Here is a 23,043-nt window from a genome sequence, read left to right as displayed (position 1 = left end):
TAGATAGATATGATAAATTGAGGATATCAAAGGGAAGGCACTAGCAAAGGGAGGTAGGGGCGAAGGGGAAGAGGGAGGGGGAGGGGCGAAGGAGGGAGGGCAAAGGGAGCCATGGGGCGGGGAGGGGGCACGGACTCACCACCACAGCTTGGGAACTGCAGGCGGATGCGGCTCCTTGGGTCCGGTGTCCGCTACGAGTCCGGGTCCGCCGAGACCTGCGGACTCGCCCAGCGCTGTCGGCAGCGCCCGGACCCTCGCGAGGCTCGTCATCGCTGTCATCCGAAATCACAATGGGATCCGTCATGGGATCGCCTTCTGTTGCGCTCCGGGAAGTGAGGGGCCCCATTCCCGAGCGCCTGCGGCTGCGGCTGCGGCTGCGGCTTCGGTTGCGGCCGCTGCCATCCCGGCCCAGCGGGGGCCTCGTCCTCGACCTCGCCTCTGTCTCTTCCCGCTCGTATCTCCGTCCGAACTTCCGCTGCAGCGGGAGCCAGGGCCGAGACGGGAGCCAGGGCCGAGAAGGGAGCCAGGGCCGAGGCCGCCGCGGAGGGGCCCGGTGTGCACTCTGAAGCGGAGAGGGAGGCCCAGCTCGAGTCATGGGCCCGCAGCCAGGGCCTGGTCTCGTACAGGGCCCCGAGGCTGGGGAAGGGAGGGAGAGCGCTCCCAGACGAGGGCGGGGCCTCTTAGCTCCCGCCGCCGGCTCTGGTCAAGGGTTTTCAGGCTCCGGGCTTCCCAGGCTCCTCGGCAAGGGCGTAGGCGGGGGGGGGGGGGCACGGGGGCGGAGCCTGGGCACGCGTTCAGTGCTAGGGCGGGAGGGGATATGGGAGGGGGAGAGCCTCGACTCTGCCTCTTTTTTAGCTCTGGGGCGGCGGTTGGCGTCATTCCCTCACCGGCCTCCTTCGAGTTGGAAAAACGAAACGAAACTGTCGCGGGGAGGGTGTGAGGGGGTGGAAGTGTGGAAGTGTGAAGGTACTGACGAAGACTTCGAGGTCCCGGTGTGTGGAAGGGTGTGCTTGTGCCGACACAGCCAGGAAACATTCACCAAGTACCAGGGGCTGGTTTCGATGTCCACAAGCATTTTTAAATGCTCACTGCGACGGGCGGGGCACTGTACCAAGCTCGGAGACTGCGGCCAAAAAGGCAAAAATACCTCTCTAACCCTCAAGGAGCTCACGGTCCAACTGAGGGAGAAAGCATGAAAACTAGAACTATACGGGATAAATCGAGGACAATGGAGGGGCAGCACTAGCCCTTAAGGAACTCACTTTCTATGTAGAGAGACTATGTACGAATCTCAATCATTTATTACGCTCCTACTGTGTGCTAAGCACTGAGATGCAAAAAGAAGCAAAAGAGTTCGCCCTAAAGGAGCTTATGATCCTATGGGGCAGACATTTCAACAAATATATATAAAACAAGCTCTATATAGGACGAATGGGAAATAATTAGTGGAGAGAAGGCACCAGAATTAAGAGGGGCTGGCGAAGGCTTCCAGTAAAGATGGGATTTTAGCTGGGACTGAAGACAAAGAGGTCAGTCAGGTCAGATGTCTAAGCAGAGGAGAGCATTCCAGTCTCTGGGAGCAGCCAGGGAAAATGCTGACAACTGGGAAGTCTTTTTCGTGGAACAAAGCGGGAGGCCATTGTCACTAGATCCAAGAATAGAGAGAAATTGAAAACTGATTCTTTTTGTGTGAGAAATTATTTTCTTTTCGAATTTACTTTTTTTTCCTGGTGAGGCAATTGGGGTTAAGTGACTTGCCCAAGGTCACGTGGCAAGTAATGTCTGATGCTAGACTTGAACTCAGGTCCTCCTGACTCCAAGGCCAGTGTGCCACTTAGCTGCCCTAGAAACTGATTCTAATTCCATTTTTGATATACTTTGTCTCATACGAGTATAAACTCTTGTTGTGGGACTTCATTAGTATAGAGAATTCCTAGATGAAGATACTCCTATCTATGCAGGTCAGCACCATTATTTGAATTTATAGCCTGGGTCAAAACACATACTAAGATTTCAGGACCTCAGCCTTATTATACAAAAAGTTTTTAAACTTTGTTGTACATTGTAGATGTATCTATTTTTATAGTTCCACTCTCTGACATATGTATACATAGACAATATGCTGAGGAAAAGGAATATTGTGCTGTATTATTATTATTTTTGGTGAGGCAGTTGGTGTTAAGTGAATTGCCCAGGGTCACAGAACTAGTGTCAAGTGTCTGAGGTTAGATTTGAACTCAGGTGCTCCTGAATCCAGGGCTGGTGCTCTATCACTGCACCACCTAGCTGCCCCGTGCTGTATTATTTAACAGTATTTTTCTGTGATCCATCCTGAGAGAAAAGACCATAACTGGACTCTTTTCAGAGCCCTAGGGGCAGAGAGTGAGTCTGGTTTCATGCCCTACAGGTTTGTTGTCCAAACCTCCCAGCAGGAGGCCACCTGGCATACAAGGCTCTGAGGAGCTGAGGCCCCTGGGCCTTAGGCCTGAGTTGGGCCTGGAATGCGACCCTGTGTTTGTGGGAACTGAGCTAAGCTGGGAGTTCACCTTGAGGCGCCTGAGGTGATCTCCATATGACCTGGATGTTCAAACCCCAACTTAAGTTTTGTTTGTTTGTTTCTTTTTTTTTTGTGGGGCAATGAGGGTTAAGTGACTTGCCCAGGGTCACACAGCTAGTAAGTGTCAAGTGTCTGAGACCGGATTTGAACTCAGGTCCTCCTGAATCCAGGGCCAGTGCTTTATCCACTGTGCCACCTAGCTGCCCCCTTAAGTTTTGTTTTTTGACAAGTTACATATGGTTATGTGTGTTAACACAGCACTGTTCTAGTGAGGAACTGGTACATTCTTGCCCAGAATAAGGTTAAGACTTAGTGCCACAATCTGATTGGTTGTTAATGGGGCAGTCTCATTGGCCAACTGATACAATCTGATTGGTCCTTACAGTTACCATATATGTGAGGTTGGTACTATATGCTGTGATTGGTTGTTTTTGTAATGCTGTATGTAAATGAACTTTGATGCGATTAGTCCAGAGAGACCCTTGAGGGGTATAAATAGAAGTGAGGGACCTCACTTCAGTGTACTCTCTGGCACATTCAGAAGAGTGTCCATCTTTGAAGATGAATAAAAATACCTTCAACCACATTCTGCTGCCTGCTTGGATTCTTTGAGCTGTGAGCTGCTACCAACACTTGAGCTGCGCAACACTATTTGAGCAGTTAGCCAAGCTTCTAACACATCCTTATCCTCATTTTGCTTCTGTTTATCCCCTAAGCACAGAAGCCAGCTTGGGCTAAATCCTCTCTAGGGGATAAACTTTTGTCTTTGTTTTTCCTAGCCAAAGTTAGGGGTGACCTGGTCTACATAGAGGAAACCAGAGAGAACCTGATTGAGCTGGCATATGTTTTCCTATCCGAGATTGCTAGAGGCAACTGGGTCTCATAAAACATCTAGTATTCTTTAAGCAGCCAGAGAGGGGTATAATCAGACACATCTGAAGGCCAGTCCAGTTCCCTAGCTTCACATTAATCCTTCTACCTGAGGATTAGTTGGAGGGGGAGTTCGGGGATGGAGGAGGGCCCATGAAGTAATAGGGAAGAACAGAGAACCATTAACTCACCTCTATAAAATGTCCACCAATCAGGATTGTCTTGCCTTTGCCCAGGGAGATCCAAATGATGTACTGTCAGGCCAATCAAAAGACATGCCTAGGTTTAAAAAGCCTGTCAGCTCTGGCTCAGGGTCTTTTGGCAGAAATGAAGGCAGACCACAAGACCCCTTATGCATTTGGTGCCATATTAATAAATTATATCTTGATCAGAGGATAGCCTCAGTTTGTTTTTTTGTCAAATTTTGCTGGCGACAATACAAATAATTTAGAAGGGAGGTGGAGGAACAATTAACTGGGGGAGGATCAGAAGAGAAAGTGACATTTATTCTTGGTTGCCTGACCAGTTAGGGACCCAAAGCTAGATGCCAAGGTCCATCATAAGCTATTCATCTATTCAACAAAGGTTAAGTCAAGAACCTATTATGTGCAAAGTACTGGGCCAGCTCTGAAAGATAGATACAAGGACCAAAAAAAATCATCCTTACCCTCAATCAGCAAATTAGGCATAGTGTAAAGCAATGGATAGAAATATAAAGAATAAAACAATTCCTATTCTAAAGAAACTTATATTCTAGTGGAAGTTATATTCTACACGGAGGAGGGGAGGAATGACCTGAACACAGATATCCTTGATACCTTGACTTTCTGGTGAATTGCAGCCTCACTCTCTCTTCCAGAATCATTAAAGTCCAGTGGCAGGACAAAAGTCAGAATGATGCAGGGATGCAGTAGATGATGACCTTAGTGTCTTCGATGTCTGACCAATCTCTATAAGTGCTCCACAACCTCTGCTTCAGCTGCCTTCATGGCCGTTGGAACAAATTCTTCTCGTCTACCCATTCTTCTGTCTTCACATGCTTGTGTAGACGTCTCCCTCAATTACAAATGGATTTGAGGTCTCTTGGTTATCTTCAACCTGGTTATAGTCTGTCTGCCAAGACAGTTTTACCAGGGTGTGGCTGCTGTGCATGCTACAGTAGCTTCTTGGAACCACAGGTGACAGTCAAAATGAAAAGGTGGAGAGAAAAGGTGGATGAGCAGCCCTGAAAAGGGCTCAGCAAACCCTCCCACCAGAGGTGCTAGTCCTCCCTGAATACCCTGTACACTCCCAACTCAGATAAGTAAATGCCAAATAAATGTTATATAATTTTAGAGGGCACAGAGTTGTTGTCATTTTTCAGTCATGTGTTGCTTTCTTAGATCCTCTTTGAGGTTTTTTTGGTATCTTTGCGGCTTGCTATTTCTTTCTGTAGCTCATTTTGTACTCATAAGGAACTGAGACAAACAAGGTTAAATGGTTTGTGCAGGATCACACAGTAAGTGTCAGAGGCCCCATTATGAACCCAGGAAGATTAGTCTTCCTGACACCAGGCCTGCACTCTTTCTACTGTGCCATCTAGCTGCCCCAGGAGACATAGTAGATGGTGGTTAAGCTTAGGCTTATAAGATGGTAGGAATTCCACTAGGCTGAGGTGAAGAGGAAGTTAATCGTAGGCATGGGGATAGCCAGTGCCAAGGCTGAAGTAGGAAATGGAATGTCCTGTACTGGGAACAAATAGCAAGTAGGCCAGTGTGGCCAGAATGTAGAGTGCCTGAGTGGGAATAATGTGAATTCAATCTGAAAAAAAATAGGCCGATGCCAGATCTTGAAGGGCTTAAAATGCCAAACACAGGAGTTTTAAATTTTGTCTTTTTTTTTTTCAAGTGAGGCAATTGGGGTTAAGTGACTTGCCCAGGGTCACACAGCTAGTAAGTGTTGTCTGAGGCTGGATTTGAACTCAGGTACTCCTGACTCCAGGGCCGGTGCTCTATCCACTGTGTCATCTAACTGCCCCTTTATTTTGTCTTGAAGCAAAAGGGGATCACAAAGGTTTCTTGAGCAGGGGAGGGATATGGTCAAAACAGTGGTTCAAAAGTACCAATTGAGGGGGGTGGCTAGGTGGCAAAGTAGATAAAGCACTGGCCCTGGATTCAGGAGTACCTGTGAGTTCAAATCCGGCCTCAGACACTTGACAAGTTTACTAGTTGTGTGACCCTGGGCAAGTCACTTAACCCCCATTGCCCCACAAAAAAAAAAAAAAAAAGGAAAAGTACCAATTTGGCAATTGTGTGGACCCAGGAAAACCAATGGGGAGGTTATTAATGTAGTTAAGTGACAGATAATTGAGAGCCTGAATTAGTATTGGTGCCTGTGTGATTGCAGGTACAAAGATACTATGAAAGCAGACTAGGTGAAAACAGCATTTGATTAGATGGTAGGGGGTGAAGGAGGAAAGAATAGATGACTGAGTTTAAAAATGTAGGGAAGATGCTGTACTCTCTGTTCATAACATGGTTTTTGTAGTTCAACATTCTTGTCAAATCAATGTGTTTTTCCTGTTTAGGATCTTTGCAACTGTAACACCAGCCCTCTTCTATGAATATAATAGAATTGTTATTGTTTTCTAGAGAATAGAACACAAGCGTGCATAGGTAGACAGAGTGGCTAACTGAAGCCTTTTTCTCCTTAACATTAGAATCTTTGTGAAAATTCCATTTATTGTCATGTAGAATCCAAGGGGGAAAAGCTGTAACTATTTTCTTTAGCATCTTTTTGTGCCTCTTTTACCAAGCTGTTAATTCTCTTTTCTTAATTTTCTTGCATTACTTTCATTTCTTCCCCCAAATTTTCCTTTGCCACAATTATCTCTTTCTTTAGCTCTTCCAGGAATTCTTATTGGGCTTGTGTCCAATTTACATTCTCTTTTTTTGTTTGTTTGTTTTTGGCAGGGCAATGAGGGTTAAGTGATTTGCCCATGGTCACACAGCTAGTAGGTGTCAAGTGTCTGAGGCCAGCTTTGAACTCAGGTCCTCCTGAATCCAGGACCGATGCTTTATCCACTTCGCCACCTAGCTGCCCTACATTCTTTTTTTAAAAAAAGGCTTCCCTTGCAGCTGTTTTGTTCTGAGTTTGTTGTCTTCTAAGTTTGTGTCTTGATCTTTCCTGTCACAATAGTAGCTTTTTCTGGTCAGATTTTTTGTTTGCTTATTTTTCTTAACTTTTAACTTTATTTTAAAGTTGGGCTCTGTTGCCAGCATGGGGTTAGGGGTCCTGTCCTAAGTTTCAGGATTTTTCCCCACTGCTATTTTCAGAGCTAGTTCTGTGGGCTAGTTTTCAGTGCTTCCAAGGTAGTAAGATCTGGGGAGAAGTGTAGTCACTGCTCTCCTCATCTATACTCTAGACTTTACCCAGGAAGGGCCCCTGTTCTCCTATAGCCACAAGTACCAGTGCTTCTCTTTGCCCTGGAACTTCAACCTGGAACTACCTATGGACAATGGAACAGGGTTCTGCATCCAATGCCAGCTCAGGTTGCCCTATAATCTCTTTATGATCAGTTGTCCAAACTGCCAAACTCCCCACACCTGCTGTGGCTCTGTCATCTCTGTTGCCTCCAAGGACCACAGCTGGTGTCACTGCTGTGTTGGGCTCTTGGCTAGCCTCTACCCCAGTGTCACAGACCTCTCTTGGCCTCCTTAGTTGTCTTGGGCTGGAAAAATATCTCACCCCAAACTTTTGTTGGCTTTGCCGTTCCAGTATTTGATTTGATTGTGTTATTTTAAAGTAAACGTTTGGAGGGAAATGTTGGAAGAGTTCAGCAGAGTTGCTGCCTTTACTCCACCATCTTACCCATTGTAATTATTCTTTCTTTCTTTCTTTTTTTGGTGAGGCAATTGGGGTTAAGTGACTTGCCCAGGGTCACACAGCTAGCAATTTTTAAAAAAAATAAGGTTAGCATATATTTTTTTATTATTTATTTATTTATAGTGAGGCAATTGGGGTTAAGTGACTTGCCCAAGGTCACACAGCTAGTAAGTGTTAAGTGTCTGAGGCCGGATTTGAACTCAGGTACTCCTGACTCCAGGGCCGGTGCTCTATCCACTACGCCACCCAGCTGCCCCACAGCTAGCAATTGTTAAGTGTCTGAGTTCACATTTGAACTCAGGTCCTCCCGAATCCAGGGCTGGTGCTCTATCCACTGTGCCACCTAGCTGCGCCCCCGCCCCCCCATCATAACTATTTAAAACAAAAGCACTATCATTCTCCTTTGCAAAAGCAAGCCCCAGTGCTATTCTCCTTGGCATTGGTTGAACTCATTTGAAACAAGAAAATTTCCTTAGGATACTTTGTTTTTTACTTAACTACAGTTTCACTGTTGGGAAGATATCTCCCTGTTTTCAAAATTGCAATAATGTTCAGCTCAGACCAAGTGAAGTAATTTTTTGTAGCACTCTGGTTCTTATAGAGAATAGATTTCTACTGTAAACTAAGATAAGAATGGGCCCCCTGGTGTTGTTCTCACCATTTCATCCAGCCATCCACTGCCTCAAAATAGGAAACTATAAAACCAAAACATCTCTAACGTTCTTTGGAGATGGAACATTTCTTTTGTATTAAAGGGGAAAATATTTTAGACATCTTGGGAAGAGGTGTTTTAAACAGCTATACTGCTCCTCTGTCTACTAGCTAATCTAAAACACCAGGCTTAAGAACTGCTCAGATAGCATAGAAAGCCATTTCTGGTCCTACAACCCTTCTCTAGACCTTGGGGAACTGCTTCCCCACTAGTCCCTTTGGGAATTACTCCCCTTTCCCTTTCCTCAACTCCTTTCCTCTATTCTCTGAAATGCAGTTACCCTCCCCCTTCTTGCTCCGATAATTGGAAGAAACACAACTCACAACACAAATCCAAAGATCTTTTCATCTAATCTCCACCTATCCTAATACCTCTCTACTGGCTACAATGACTTCCTGTTTTAGATTGCTAAATTTTGTGCCTGAGGGTGGCAGTTATGTTATCACAAAATCCTTATTTAGATGGCAGTTGCCACTAAATGATAATCTAAGAGAATTGTATTCTTCTTCTCCAGTTATATTCTACAAACCCTAACGGTGACTCTAAAAAAAATGTGCTTATTTTGAACTTAAATATCAGAAAAAAACATTTTTACATATATAGCAGAACACAAAAAGAAAATTTCATATTTCCATTTTGTACCGTGTGTGTATGTGTGTGTGTGTGTGTGTGTGTGTGTGTGTGTGTGTGTGTGTGCGCGCGCGCACATAGTTGGAGAATAGAGCCATAAACTCTATTTTTTTGGGGGGGTGGGGCAGGGCAATCAATGAGGGTTAAGTGAACAGGGTCACACAGCTAGTAAATGTCAAGTATCTGAGGTCATATTTGAACTCAGGTCCTCCTGAATCCAGGACCTGTGCTTTATCCACTGCGCCACCTAGCTGCCCATTCCACATATTACTTTAAATTGTCCTGTTTATGCTTCCTTCTGTTCTCTTCTGTGCACTTTCAAAAAGATTTCATTGTCCTGGATTTTTATTTGGGCATCAGTATTAATAACTTCCTGATACCCTCTCACTCAACCTTCCTCCTAAAATGAAATAGCCAAGAAAAAGAAAAAACAACCATTGTAATCAGCAAAAAGAATCTACACAGTGGCAATAACCAAAAATGCATGTCTCTTTCGGTTACAGGGAAAATTGGTGGGTGTGTTGGGGTAGGGGTGATGTTGGGGTTGGAGTGATGTTGGGGTTGGGGTCCTTAGGAATTTCTCTTTAAAGAATTACACCCTCTCACACACAAATCCAATTAGAATAAAATAATATTTTATTTGGACACTAGAGAAAGGAAAACCTTGAGCAAAGTCTCAAGGGGAGATAGCATGGCACAGAGACGTGGCACTCTAAGATAACTATCTCCTCAAGCAGGAGAAAGGCAAATACTTGATGGTGGAGGGACCCGATAGGGTGATCATCTGCCTCTGGAAAGTTCCTTTATTGGGGTGATCACCAGAGGGTAGGACATCCTCTACTGGTGGTGTCTGGGGGAAGTTGGATGAGAGGAGTATCTCAGTCCCCTTGGCCCTGCCATGCCTAATAGGCTTATCTCCCCAAGGGGTGGAGGAGACTGGAATGAAGGGTGGTGGTTCTGTAGTTAACTCAGCCACTTATCTCTCTCTCTCTCTCTCTCTCTCTCTCTCTCTCTCTCTCTCTCTCTCTCTCTCTCTCTCTCTCTCTCTCTCTTTGGTAGGGCGATAAGGGTTAAGTGACTTGCCCAGGGTCACAAGTGTCAAGTGTTTGAGGCTGCATTTGAACTCAGGACCTCCTGAATCCAAGGTCAGTACTTTATCCCCTGTGCCACCTAGCTGCCCCCCTGCCGCTTATCTCTTTAGGTGTGTTTGTCCTTTGGTTTCTCAAGAAGGTTCCCTGAGTTCCCCCAGAAAACTTCTGAGGTACCCCAGCCCTATAACACGTTTTATATCTTGAGTTCATTACCTCTTTGTCAGGAGATAAGTAACATGTTTCATCAGAGGTCCTCTTCAAGAATGAAGGTCAAATAACACAATTATGAGTAACAGCAAGTTCCATACCCTCCTTCCTTGTTTATTATTTCTATATAATAAAGTATATTTTATATAATACATAAAATATTATAACATTTATAACATTACATTATATTTTAATTATATCAAAATTTATGTTAAAATAATATTATACTATAATAATTATAATATATAATAAAATATATAAAATAGCCTTTTACTCTTCTATTTAATCTCTTTAAGCCTCAGAATAAAATACACCCCCAGGACCTTTAAATTTTTTTTTTTTTTTGCAGGGCAATGGGGGTTAAATGACTTGCCCAGGGTCACACAGCTAGTAAGTGTCAAGTGTCTGAGGCTGGATTTGAACTCAGGTACTCCTGAATCCAGGGCCGGTGCTTTATCCACTGTGCCAACTAGCTGCCCCCCAATTTTTATTTTTAATGAAACTCTCACTATGCTTTGGTTTTAAAACATTAAAGGCCTGAAGGAACACTTGTTTTTCCCTATTAGGATGTTAGCATTACACTTATAAATCCTTTGGTTATTCAAGTAACTTTACCTTTCTTGATTTCTCTGGCCTTTTGTTTTTACATTTTGATTGCTACTTAACCTTGGTCTTTTCATCAGAAATACTTAGGAGTTTTGGGTGTGATGATCCATGTCTATAATTCAACCTACTAGGGAGTCTGAGGCTGGTGGATTGCTTGACCTCGGAAGTTCTAAGCTGCATTAACGCTAAAACTAATTGAGTTTCCTTATTATATCTGGCATACGATGAGCCCCTGAGAGTCAGGAGGGAGCACTAGGCTGCCCAAGGAGGGTTAAATGAACTTGGGTCAGAATTAGAGCAGATCAAAGCTTCCATGCCAATCAGCTCATGAGCGGCTGCTGCACTTCCAGCCTGGGGTAAGATTGGGGATACCTAGTCTCCCCCCTACAAAAAAAAAAAAGAAAAAAAAAAGAAGGGGAAGGAAGAAAGTCAGGAAAGAAAGGAGAGGGAGGAAGAAAGAAAAGGAGGGAGGGAAGAAATGGTTGAATCCTTTATTCTACTAAAAATCCTTTTGTCTCCTCTAGCATTATACTCAGCTTTGCAGTAGAAGCTTCCAGAGCTGACTGTGGTTCTTTGCCTGAACGGCTTCTTTCTAGATATTTGTAGTTTTCTTTGATGTGAGAGTTCTGTTTTGGCTATGTGGTGAGTAAAATGAAACAGGTAAACTGAGCTATGTTTTATCCTAGCAATATAACAAGTTATTAACAACGACACATGTAGCGTTAACAACATGGGTCAGATTGCCTCCCTCAGTTAGGTCAGTGACCATTATGAGAAGTAAAAAAAACCCCTTTATTGAAAGGGAGGAAAGGAAGAGTTTTGGGTAGTTGAGTAATGTGACAACTGCCTACAGTTGGGAATGGTAGTTGGCCTTCAGGTGTTGATAACAATTAAGGAAAGTTAATTGTTTCACAAACATTCCAGTAATCTTGGCTAGAAAATCAGAAGCAACCCAATTAGGATCACCCAATTAGTCATTCCTTTGGGGGAGATCAAATCACTCCTAATTTCACAAGGAGAGACTAGGGCAGAAAAATAATCTTTTGGGGAGGGGCTTGGCCCAAGATGTTTTTTGTTGATAGACAACAAATTATGTCAGGGGCTAGCTGATAGGGAATGATAACATCATTCAACCATGCCTTTAATTCAGACTCAGAGATTGAATTTTTGAGCTTAACTGAGAAATGGGGCTTGACAAATGGGGAATAGGGTTGATTAAGGAGTAGAATCAATTAAAAATTATATAGGATAACTTTAATTTCCTCAACTATTCTTAGGACTTTTACTTTTGGGGTTTCTTTCATGAGGTGACTGCTGTATTCTGTCTTTACTCTGCCCTCTGGTTCTAATACATTAGTGCAATTTCATTTATGATTTCTTGAAATATAGTGTCCATGCTTTTTTTTTTTTAATCATGGTTTTCACAGTCTAGTGATTCCTAAATTATCTCTTCTTGGCTTTTACCCCAAATAATTTTTATATCAAATATCTTATATTTTATTTACTCTTAACTTCATTCTAAACTTTTTTGCTCTCCCATGAAGTAATCTATTTATTTATTCATTCATTTGTTAATTTCTTTCTTTCTTTATTTTTCGGGGTAATGAGGGTTAAGTGACTTGCCCAGGGTCACACAGGTAATAAGTTTCAAGTGTTTGAAGTCAGACCTGAACTCAGGTCCTCTTGAATCCAGGGCTGGCACCTTATCCACAGTGCCACCTAGCCTAGCTAGTTGCCCAAAATTTTATTTTTGCTTGATATTTTTAACTTTTTCCAGAGTTTATTTCTTGAGGAGAGTTTACCATTTTTTATCTTCTAAGCTACTTATTGTACCTCCAGTTCTTTCCTTCAGACCTTTTATTTCATTTAAAGAAAATCTTTTGCTTCATTTCCTTTAGTCCTTTTTTCCTTTGAGTATCTGCTTGCAGTTACAGTTAGTTACTAGATGCTTCTTTTGCAGGATTTCAAAATTTTAAATTATTTTTTATGTTATTTGGTTTTTTCCTTTGATTTTACTCATCTGTCCAATTATGGTTCATAAATTAAGGCTTTTGGGCAAAATCTAGGATCTGCCCCTTGCATTTTTATAGGGTGCTTGGTCTTCCTTGGAGTTGCCCTGGGTATACCCACTGACCTCAACTTCCTTAAATCCTAAGAGCAGTGGGGCAATTATACCCTAAAAATGCACAAAAAGCCATCCAGAAGCCCACAGGCAATTGAAAGGGTGGCTCTTCCGGCCAAGTACTCATACCTTATTTTATTGCACTTTGCAGATATTGAATTTTTTACAAATTGAAGGTTTTTGTCAATCCTGCATCAAGCAAGGTGATTATCAGAGCCATTTTTCAACAGCATGTGTTCACCGCATGTCTCTGTATCACATTTTGGTAATTCTAGTAACATTTCAAACTTTCTTCTTATTATATCTGTTATTGTGAATTTTGATCTTACCACTGTACTGCACTTTGACCTGAGGTCTTGTGAAATGCTTGAGCCAGAGACTGGATAACTAATTGTCTAAAGTGTTGAAGAGATGATTCCTTTTTGTCCTCTCTCTTATTATTCTTTTTAGACTTTGTATTAGTTGCTGTGTTAAAACTTGTTCTGACTTGGAAAAGCTTATATTAGTGTGCCCTATTGATAATGAGTATGTTAAATATCTTAAAGAATTACTTATAGATAAGTGATCCTGTGGTCTTGTTGGGAGAGAATGGACCTATTTTTGTTGAATTTTACATGCTATGGTCTCTTTCCTCTATCCCTTAAAATCCTTAGTTTCCTCTAAAACTCATATCAAAGACCTTTTACTATATGAAGCCTTCCTGATCCCCCTAGATTTCAAATGCTTCTCTCTACTCTCACAAATTGCCTTGTATTTATTTTGTGTATATTGTGAATATACTTATATATTGTACCCCATTGCTTTTTCCTCTAGAATATAAGCTCCTTGAAGGCAGGAACTGTTTCATTTTTGTCTTTGTATCCCCGAACTTAACCTAGCACAGTGCTTGGCGTATTGTCACTTAATCAATGCTTATTGATTGTTTGATGTGTTCTAGTACAAATGAGATAAAATTTGTAAAATACTGAGCATGATGCCCAACACGTAGTAGATGCGTAATAGTGCTTGTTCCCTCCCCCTTCCTTTCTAGTATGGAATGTCATGTATGTGCTGCCCCTATACTCTATTTCTGCATTGTAAACAGCTTTGTTGTATGAGCTATGTATCATATAAGTAGGTGTCATAATACTTGAGTTTTGATATCAAAGTTATCTTACATGCTGTGATTTTGTACTCTAATGTATATGTTGCATGTCTTATGATTAGAGGTATGAAGTTTTAATGTGGCAATCATGTACAATATACCTTCATGTACTTTGTATCAACTTTTGTTAATTATATACACTATGTGATTTGTAAATTTCTATACACTATTCTTATGCTCCCATATATCTCACTGTACCCTCATATGATATGCCAGAGAGGATGTAAGTGTGAGCCCAAAGGCCCTCTAGGATTTTGCTAGTGGTGTATGCATGTGAAAGGCCAGGAGTGTGATTAGGCAACTCAGATGGATAATGGTCCTAAATCAGCTTATCTTCATCTCTAAGTGGTTTGGAGGGGAAAAAACTGGGGAACCACAAATCCCAGAGTTATTAGTCAAATATATATATATATATATATATATATATATATATATGTGTGTATATAGATATATAGATATATAGATATAACCTATATCAGATTACCTGCTGTCTAGGGGAGGGGGGGAGGGAGGGGAGGGAGGGAGAAAAATCTGAAATTGTAAAGCTTGTATAAACAAAAGTTGAGAACTATCTTTACATGTAACGGAAAAAATAAAATACCTTATACATAAAATATATATATATATGTATTCCTTATATGGGTGATAATCAAGTGTATTCTTACTGTCAAGTGTATGTCTTACCATCATTTAGTGTATAGTCTGTTAAAAGGAAAATTCTTTGCTTGGGCTTTCACCCTGATTAATGAGGCAAAACTCAGGAAAAAGAATTAAAAGGAGTTTATTAAAAAATATTGGTGGGCATATCACTAGAGATCAGCAAGGAATTCAAGATGGAGATAGCTTTTATTGATAACTTTTGTAATAAAGAAAATTCAATGTTTTTCATAATCATACATGTATAACCCATATCTGATTGTTTGCTGCCTCAGGAAGGGGGGAGGGGAGGGAGGGAAAAAAGGATAAAAATTGGAGCCCAAAACTGTAAATAAAAATATTTATTATTTAAAAAAAAAAAGAAAGAAAATTCAGATAGGTCCATGTCAGAACAAAGAAACTCCTCCTCAATTGTCAGTATGTGCTGACAGACAAGTAGGGGGTGACTTGCTGCCATGCCCAAAGAGGAGGTAATACAAAAGCCGCAGACTACATGACACATTTCTCAACAGAGCCTCCTCTAACACTGATTGACAAGCAGTACTGGGAACAACAGGGTCACTGAGTCAGCATAACTTTTTCTTTTTTTTTTCAACATTTGTTTTTATAAGATTTCTAGTTTCAGACTTTTCTCCCTCCCTTCCTCCTCCCTCCTGTAACAATTGGAATGATGTCACCTGCTGGAGAACTACTGTAGGAAAGCTCTGTCATGAGGAGAAGGTGTCTGAGGGCAAGCCATGTGGTCAGGTCCTTGGCATCAGGAAGTGACGTTTGCTCGTGGGTACTGTTGATCAAAGCTATCAGCCAATTAGCTTGGAGCTGTGTGTGGGGACAGGACATTTCCAGTTTTCACAGGAGGCTTGTGGTATTGAGGGAGGTGTGGTTCGCTCTCTTTTGTGAGGACTCTTGTGGAGAGTGGAGTTAAAATGCGCTCTTCCTTTGATAGATAGATGAATCTAGGCCTTTTTCTCTCTATTCACCAAATTCTTATTTTCCTTAATAAATGCTTAAAAGTCTAACTCTTGCTAAAGCTTATAATTTATTGGTGACTACTCATTAGATATTTTAGACAGACTAGCTAGAATTTTAGCCCCTTACACTCCCCTCCTTTCCTCCATATCTTGTGCTCCACATGGGGCTGTCTCCCTACAATTGCCAATTCATTCATTACCAATTTTGATTGCAGACGCGAAAGGAACAGTAGGGGATACATCCAAAATCCCCTCTGACATTCCTGAGTCCCTATGCAACTAATCCTCTACTGAAGTGGGGCTCCTTAAATCTGCTATGCCTGTTATTAAAGTTAAAGGGGAACCACCCCCATCCATTCCACAGTATTCATTGTCTAAAGAAGTTATAGAAGGAATCACCCCTATAATTGAGGCTCTGAAAAGCCAGGGTATTATTTTTCCATGCCATCATTCTCCATGTAATATTCCCATTTTGCCGGTTAAAAAACCCAAGTCTAGGCCAGATGGTAAACCTGTTTATTGTTTTGTACAGGATCTTAGAGTGGTTAACAATTGTTATACCAAGACATGTAATAGTTCCTAACCCCGCCACCATAGTTTCTTCAATCCCATGTGATAATGCTACATGCTTCATAGTAGTAGACCTCTGCTCTGCCTTTTTCTCCATGCCAGTGCATGAGGACTTCCAATATTTATTTGCCTTTATCTGGAAAAACACACAGTGGACCTGGACTAGACTCCCACAGGGATGTATAGACAGTCCTACATTATTTTCTCAAATTTTACAGCAGGATCTGGTCTCCATTACCTTTAAAGGCTCCACTTTAGTACAATATATTGATGACTTATTTTTAGCCTCCCCTAATGCTGAAACCTGTCAGGAAGACAGCCACCATTTATTATTAGAGCTACACAAGAGAGGCCACATGCCAACCCATGTTGCACCAGTTGTGCAGACAAGGCCATGGCCACCAGCTACTGTATGGAATGCTCGGAACCCCTCTGTGAGACCTGTGTGGAGGCTCACCAGCGTGTCAAGTACACCAAGGACCACACCGTCTGCTCCACTGGCCCTGCCAAGTCTTGTGACGGGGGAGCGCACCATCTACTGTTTGGTCCACAAGCACGAGCCCTTGGTTCTCTTCTGCGAGAGTTGTAACACCCTCACCTGCCGAGACTGCCAACTCAGTGCCCACAAGGACCATCAGCACCAGCTCCTGGAGGATGCTGTGAGAAGCGAGAGGAAGCTCTTGGCCTTCTTGGTCAAGTGCTTGGGGGATGAGCACACCACCCTGCAGAAGAACACCAAGGAAGTGCTCACCTCAATCCGCTAGGTGACGGATGTGCAGAAGCGGGTGCAGGTAGATGTGAAAATGGCCATCCTGAAGATCATGAAAGAACTGAACAAGCTCGGCCACGTGCTGGTCAGCGATGCCCAGAAGCTGACAGAAGAGCAGTAGGAGTGCTTGGAGTGCCAGCACTGGACCATGACCAAGATCCAGAATCACCAGGAGCACATCCTGCACTTCGCCTCCTGGGCCTTGGAGAGTGACAACAATGTTGCCCTGATGCTGTCCAAGAAGCTGATTTACTTCCAGCTTCACTGGGCCCTCAAGATGATCACGGACCCTGTGGAGCCCCAGGGGGACATGAAGTTCCAGTGGGACCTCAACGCTTGGACCAAAAGTGCTGAGGCCTTTGGCAAAATTGTTTCTGAGGGGAGTGGTCCTGGCTCCATGGCCCCTCTCTGGCCCCCTGGCAAGTCTGGAGGCAATCAGGCCATGGACCTGTAGGAGGGCTGTGGGATCTACTGCTCAGATGACCCCTCCAGTGCTGAGCCCAGTGTGTCAGGTATGAAACGGTCCAGATCTGGTGAGGGGGAAGTGAGTGGCCTTATGCAGAAGGTACCCCAAGTGAGCTTGGAACGCCTTGATCTGTACCTCACAGCAGACAGTAAGCCCCCCGTCTTCAAAGTCTTCTCTGGGATGGCCAACAAGGACTACAACCTCATTATCATCGAGAGGGGGGGCCAGCCAGGGGCTCCGGGGGGACCTCCCATGCCACCCATGGCCATGGTTAAGGAGGAAGAGACCAAGGCTGCCATTGGAGCCCCCCCAGGAGTGGAGGGGCTGGAAACAAAACTGCTGCTCCTGCCTCCCTTGGAGGCCTCGGGACCTGAGGGCCCTCACCTGGCCTCACCCAGTGGCATCACCAGCTTTGGCCTGGAAGTGCTGGGTGGGCCTGATGCAGCCTCAGCAGCCACTTCTGTCACTACTGGCCTTGGAGCCGTAGATGACAGCGCCACCATCTGCTGTGTCTGCCAGAAGCCGGGGGACCTGGTGATGTGTAGCCAGTGTGAATTCTGCTTCCATTTGAAATGCCACCTGCCCACTCTGCAGGAGGTGCCTGGGGAGGAGTGGAGCTGCTCCCTGTGCCAGGAGGTGGTGGACTATAAAGATGAGGTCCCTCTTCCTGGCCCTGGGAGTGTGGCCTTGACCCCTGATGGGGACACCTGCCCCACCAAGCTGTCACCTACTAACCATCAGAAATGTGAGCGTGTGCTGCTGGCCTTGCTCTGTCATGAGCCCTGCTGTTCCCTGCACTGACTGGCAACAGACCCCACTCCCTTAGTGGAGCAGCCGGGCATCCTGGACCTCACTCTGATCCGAGCACGCCAGCAGGAGAAGCTGTCGCCCCCCTACCGCTCCCCCCAGGGGTTTGCCCAGGATATTGGCCAAATGTTCAAGCAATTTGACAAACTCACAGAGGACAAAGCTGATGTCCAGTCCATCATCAGCCTTCAACGCTTCTTTGAGATGTGAATGAATGAGGCTTTTGGGGAAGGCAAGTTCTTGGCTATTCTGGTGGAGCCCCTCCCTCCCACCCCCTCTCCCAGGCCCTGGTCTGGCCCCTCCAGAGCTGGTGGGGGGCCCTGGCAATGGTAACTGAGCCCCGCCTTGCCGGAATGGCACCATCGTCCCCTCTCATTCCCTCCCACTTGTCTATCCTTCTGTATCTTCCCCCAGATGCATTTTTTTTTTTTTGCAGGGCAGTGAGGGTTAAGTGACTTGTGCAGGGTCACACAGCTAAGTGTCGTGTCTGAGGCCGCATTTGAACTCAGGTCCTCCTGAATCCAGGGCCAGTGCTTGATCCACCATGCCACCTAGCTGCCCCCCAGATGCAGTTTTTATTTCTCTCAATTTAATAAAAGTGTAACCCAAGGGGAAAAAAAAAAAGAGAGGCCACAAGGTCTCTAAGTCAAAGGTACAATGGTGTTTACCTCAGGTAGAATATTTGGGCTTCATTCTGGCTGCTGGAACTTGCTCTGTCTCTCCTAAGCAAGTCCAGGCTATTCAACAACTTTCTGCCCCCACTACTAAGAAGCAGTTAAGAGCCATTTTGGGAGCTACGGGTTCTGTAGACAGTGGATCCCGTCTTTCAGGGAGCTCACTTAACCCCTGATATCTTTAATAAAAAATAATGTTCCAGAGCCTTTGTAACTAGAACCCAAACATCTATCAGCTCTAAAAGAATTGAAATAGGCCTTATTATCAACAACCACTCTAGACCTCCCAGATTACAGTAAGCCCTTCACTCTCTTTGTACATGAGCAGAGAGGGGTGGCTTCTGGAGTCCTGACTCAATCATTGGGACCTGCCCAGTGCCCTATAGCTTACTCTTCAGCCCAACTACACTTGGTGACTGCAGGAGCCCCATCCTGTCTGAGGGTGGCAACAGCTATTCTAGTGGAAAAAGTATCTGATTTGGTCTTGGGTAATCCTCTTACAATACAAAGTCCTCACAAAGTGGAGGCCCTCTTAATATGCCATAGAACACAAGCCTTTTTGGATCAAAGGCTGGCTAAGTATGAAATAGTCCTGTTAGGTAATGAGAATATCACTTTAAAATGCTGTACAGTCCTTAACCCAGCAACACTGCTCCCTAACTTACCACTCTTGGGGGAGCCGTTGCATGATTGCGCCTCTTTAGTTGATATGGCTGAGAAACCCCATAATGATCTTTTGGATACACGTTTAGAGGACCCTGCTATTATCCTCTATATGGATGGATCCTCTTTTATGAAAGAGGGTACCCATTACACTGGGGCTACTGTAGTTTCTGATTATGATACTATCTGGGCAGCTTCTCTGCCTTCCTATTATAGTGTACAAGCTGCTGAACTTGTGGCTCTCACACAAGCCTGTAACATAGCCAAAGAGAAGAGTGCCATCATTTTTACTGACTCCAGATATGCGTTTAGTGTCTGCCATGCAGTAGGCATTCTTTGGCTACAGAGAGGCTTTCTAACGTCCTTGTGGAAAAGCTATTGCTAATGGAGACTTTATCAAGGACCTCCTATCTGTCTTGAAACTTCCCTTTGCTCTAGCCATTGTACATTGCCCTGCTCACACAGGGAATAATGATCCTGTTTCAAAGGGGAATGCACGAGCTGATTCTGCAGTTAAGCTCATTGCTTTAGAAGCCCCTGAACATGTATTTAATCTCTCAGCTTCTGAGGATGTTCCTCTCCACCTAACTTATAATGATTCAGAAGTAGAAAAATGGAAAAAGAAATTCAAAGCTAAACAGATCAATGAAGTCTGGATGTCTTCGGAGGGAAAACCACTTCTCCCCCGGAAATTCTATCACCAGGTATACCTCTCTATTCACAGGAAAGGCCATTTTGGCACACAAGGCATTGTGGACTCAGTTAAGAAAACCTGGATAGCACCAGTTGTGACTAACACAGCATCTCGAATTTGCTCAGGCTGCTCCACATGTCAATCTTATAATCAGCATGCTTTCAAGGCCAAAGCTTATGGAAGATGTCCTCTAGCATATACACCCTTTGAGCACTTGCAAATTGACTATATCACAATGCCAAAGGCAGAACATTATACATTTTGCCTTGTTATAGTTGATCAACTCACTCACTGGGTGGAGGTGTTTCCCAGCCCCTGAGCCACAGCTGCCTTTGTTGCCAAAACTCTCCGTAAAGAGATTGTTCCCCACTTTGGCCCACCAGCCTGCACTGATTCTGACAAAGGCACACATTTTACTGATTCTATTCTATCTCAAATCTACTCTTTCTTGGGAGTAACACCAAAATTTCATACATCCTACCACCCATAAAGTTCAGGCCAAGTTGAACGGATGAATAAAGAGCTTAAGAGCATGATTGGCAAATTATGTACTGAAACCCATTTGAAATGGCCTGATGTTCTACCCTTGGCATTATTCTATCTGCACAGTGGGCCAAGAGGAGAACTCCATATATCTCCTTATGAGATGCCTTTTGGTCACCTTCCTATCGAAGCCCAAACTTTTCCCCCAGTTTATACACCACTGGTGGGAGGTGATACTTCTGTTGCCTCCTGTATACAGGAACTACAAACTAGGCTACATGAACTCCATGAGGCAGGAGTTGCTGTACAAGCTGGTCCTTTAGATTTTTCCTTGCATGATTTAAATGTGGAGACAAAGTATATATTAAGAATTTTCAGCAGACCAGTGGGACCCAGCCTGCTTGGGAGGGACCTTTTCAGATATTATTGACAACTCCTACTGCTATTAAAATTGGAGAAAAAGAATCTTGGATTCATTGTTTCTATGTGAAGCCTGCACCACTTGTAGGTAAAGAAATTTCAGATAAAATTCAACCAGCTGCTAAACCTAATGGAGCCTAGAGGTGATAGTTCCAATTTGCAAACCCTATCACTCAATTGCAAACCCTGGGAATCAAACTCCACAAGGTATCAGGAAGTGGAAATTGCCTTTTCAGAGCCCTTGGAGACCAGTTAGAAGGTCATTCGAAAAATGATATCAAACACAGACAAGAAACTGCTTGTATATGCTCAGTCATAAAAAAGACTTTGAGCCTTTTATAGGGAACAATATTCCCTTTGAAAAACATGTTGCTGATTTTTAAAAAGCTGGTACTTATGTGGAGAATGATGCGATTGTAGCCTTTGCAAAACATAACCAGCTGAATGTAATGATTCATCAGTTGAATAAACCCCTATGGCAAATTTGTGGTACAGATAAAGCCAATGCTAAAGAACTCCATATTTTCTACCATAAAGAACATTATGACAGCATTAGAAGAATCAATGATAATTCAGAAACCCCTGCCACTTTGGCATGCAGAGAATTGGGGAACCAGTTAAAAAATGTGGTGTACCCCAAACTCTAGCAATATAAGCTCTTACCTTTATTGGTTTTTTTGCTTTTTTGTTTGTTTTTTTTTTTGCAGGGCAATGGGGATTAAGTGACTTGCCCAGGGTCACACAGATAGTAAGTGTCAAGTGTCTGAGGCTGGATTTGAACTCAGGTACTCCTGAATCTAGGGCCAGTGCTTTATCCACCATGCCACCTAGCCACCCCCAGATCTTACCTTTAACAAGCTTTTCCTTCTACAGGTAAAAAAATTCTCCACCAAGAGCACATGGCTCTGCCTTCTGGCCCACCTCAACCTCCCCCACCCCTTCCCTTCCCCCTACTTAACCCTTGTGCCTTAAAGACACCTTTTTTGTTTTTGAAGAGCAATGAGGAGGCCTGGAATTCACCACATACTTAAGTTTCCTCATGAACACAAAAGAGTACTTAGCAAACCTCTTGATTTTTTTTGTTTTTGTTTTTGACTTTTGTTTCTTTTGTTTTCTTTTTAACTTGATTTTGTAAACTGAATGAATTTCAAAGACATTTCAAGTATATGCTGTAAAAAAATTTAACTATAATCTAGTCTGAAAAAATTTATAACTGTGCTTATATGAAAAATTATGATTATATGAAAATTATAACTTTAGAAAAATTATAATTGGACCATAAGTCCCATCTGGGTTGCCATTCAAATGTAAGAATATTTTTAAACTTGGGGGGACTAATTTGTCTGGGGACTTAATCTAAGGATGGACTAATCTGGGGACTTTTGACAGGCTGACTATCTGACTGCTATTAATTCAATATGGGCCGTTTATAAAATTTCCCCACTGCTCTGCTCCCAAATTGATAAGCAAAAGATTAAGAAGCCTCTTTTTTAAAAAAAATTTTTTAAGGGCAATGAGGGTTAAGTGACTTGCCCAGGGTCACACAGCTAGTTAAGTGTCAAGTGTCTGAGGCTGTATTTGAACTCAGGTCCTCCTGAATACAAAGTCAGTGCTCTATCCACTGTGCCACCTAGCTGCCCCCCAAGAAGCCTCTTAAATAATCAAAGCAGAATTTATTTATAAAAATCAATGTAAATGATAAGGGTTAAGAAATGCAAATTATACAACCTGTCTGCTTTTAATATAATAAAGGCCATTGCTGCCTCTTGCCTTAGGGTATGCTCCAGCTTTCTCCAACTTTCACTCTTTTTCTCCTTCACTCCAAGTTCCGTGCTTCAATTTTACTGCTCCGCCCCTTTCTTCTAACTCCAAGCCCCTTTCATGTTGTTGACCTCCCTTCAAAGCCTCTTACTGTTTTGTTCTCCTTCCTTGCTCTTAGCTTTTTCTCCATCTCCCCCTTAGTGTCTCTAGCATCCCTTTCTCACCGACCTCTCAGCATCTCTAGTCTCCTCTTGCTTTCTCTATCCTCCAGCGTCCTTCTGTTATCTCAATCTTCTGGCCTCCCT

The 23,043-nt window shown here is 43.4% G+C and overlaps 1 protein-coding gene and 1 pseudogene across 2 annotated transcripts in view; one reads left to right on the top strand and one right to left on the bottom strand.

Moving 5' to 3' along the window:
* SIMC1 (SUMO interacting motifs containing 1) overlaps window positions 1-741 on the bottom strand; it is a 36,859-nt gene extending 36,118 nt beyond the window's left edge. For both annotated transcript variants that reach the window (XM_043988110.1, XM_043988111.1), the window contains exon 1: window positions 140-741. In XM_043988110.1, coding sequence (XP_043844045.1) covers window positions 140-595 — 456 coding nt within the window. In that variant the 5' untranslated portion in view covers window positions 596-741. The remainder of the gene's footprint in view (window positions 1-139) is intronic.
* On the top strand, window positions 594-18,380 carry LOC122738875 (annotated as a pseudogene).
* Window positions 18,381-23,043: the final 4,663 nt, after the last annotated feature.

This window comes from Dromiciops gliroides, chromosome 2 (assembly GCF_019393635.1).
Source record: "Dromiciops gliroides isolate mDroGli1 chromosome 2, mDroGli1.pri, whole genome shotgun sequence".
Taxonomy (NCBI): Eukaryota; Metazoa; Chordata; class Mammalia; order Microbiotheria; family Microbiotheriidae; genus Dromiciops; species Dromiciops gliroides.
The sequence above is the reverse complement of the archived record's forward strand: the minus strand, read 5'-3'. Positions and strand labels throughout refer to the sequence as shown.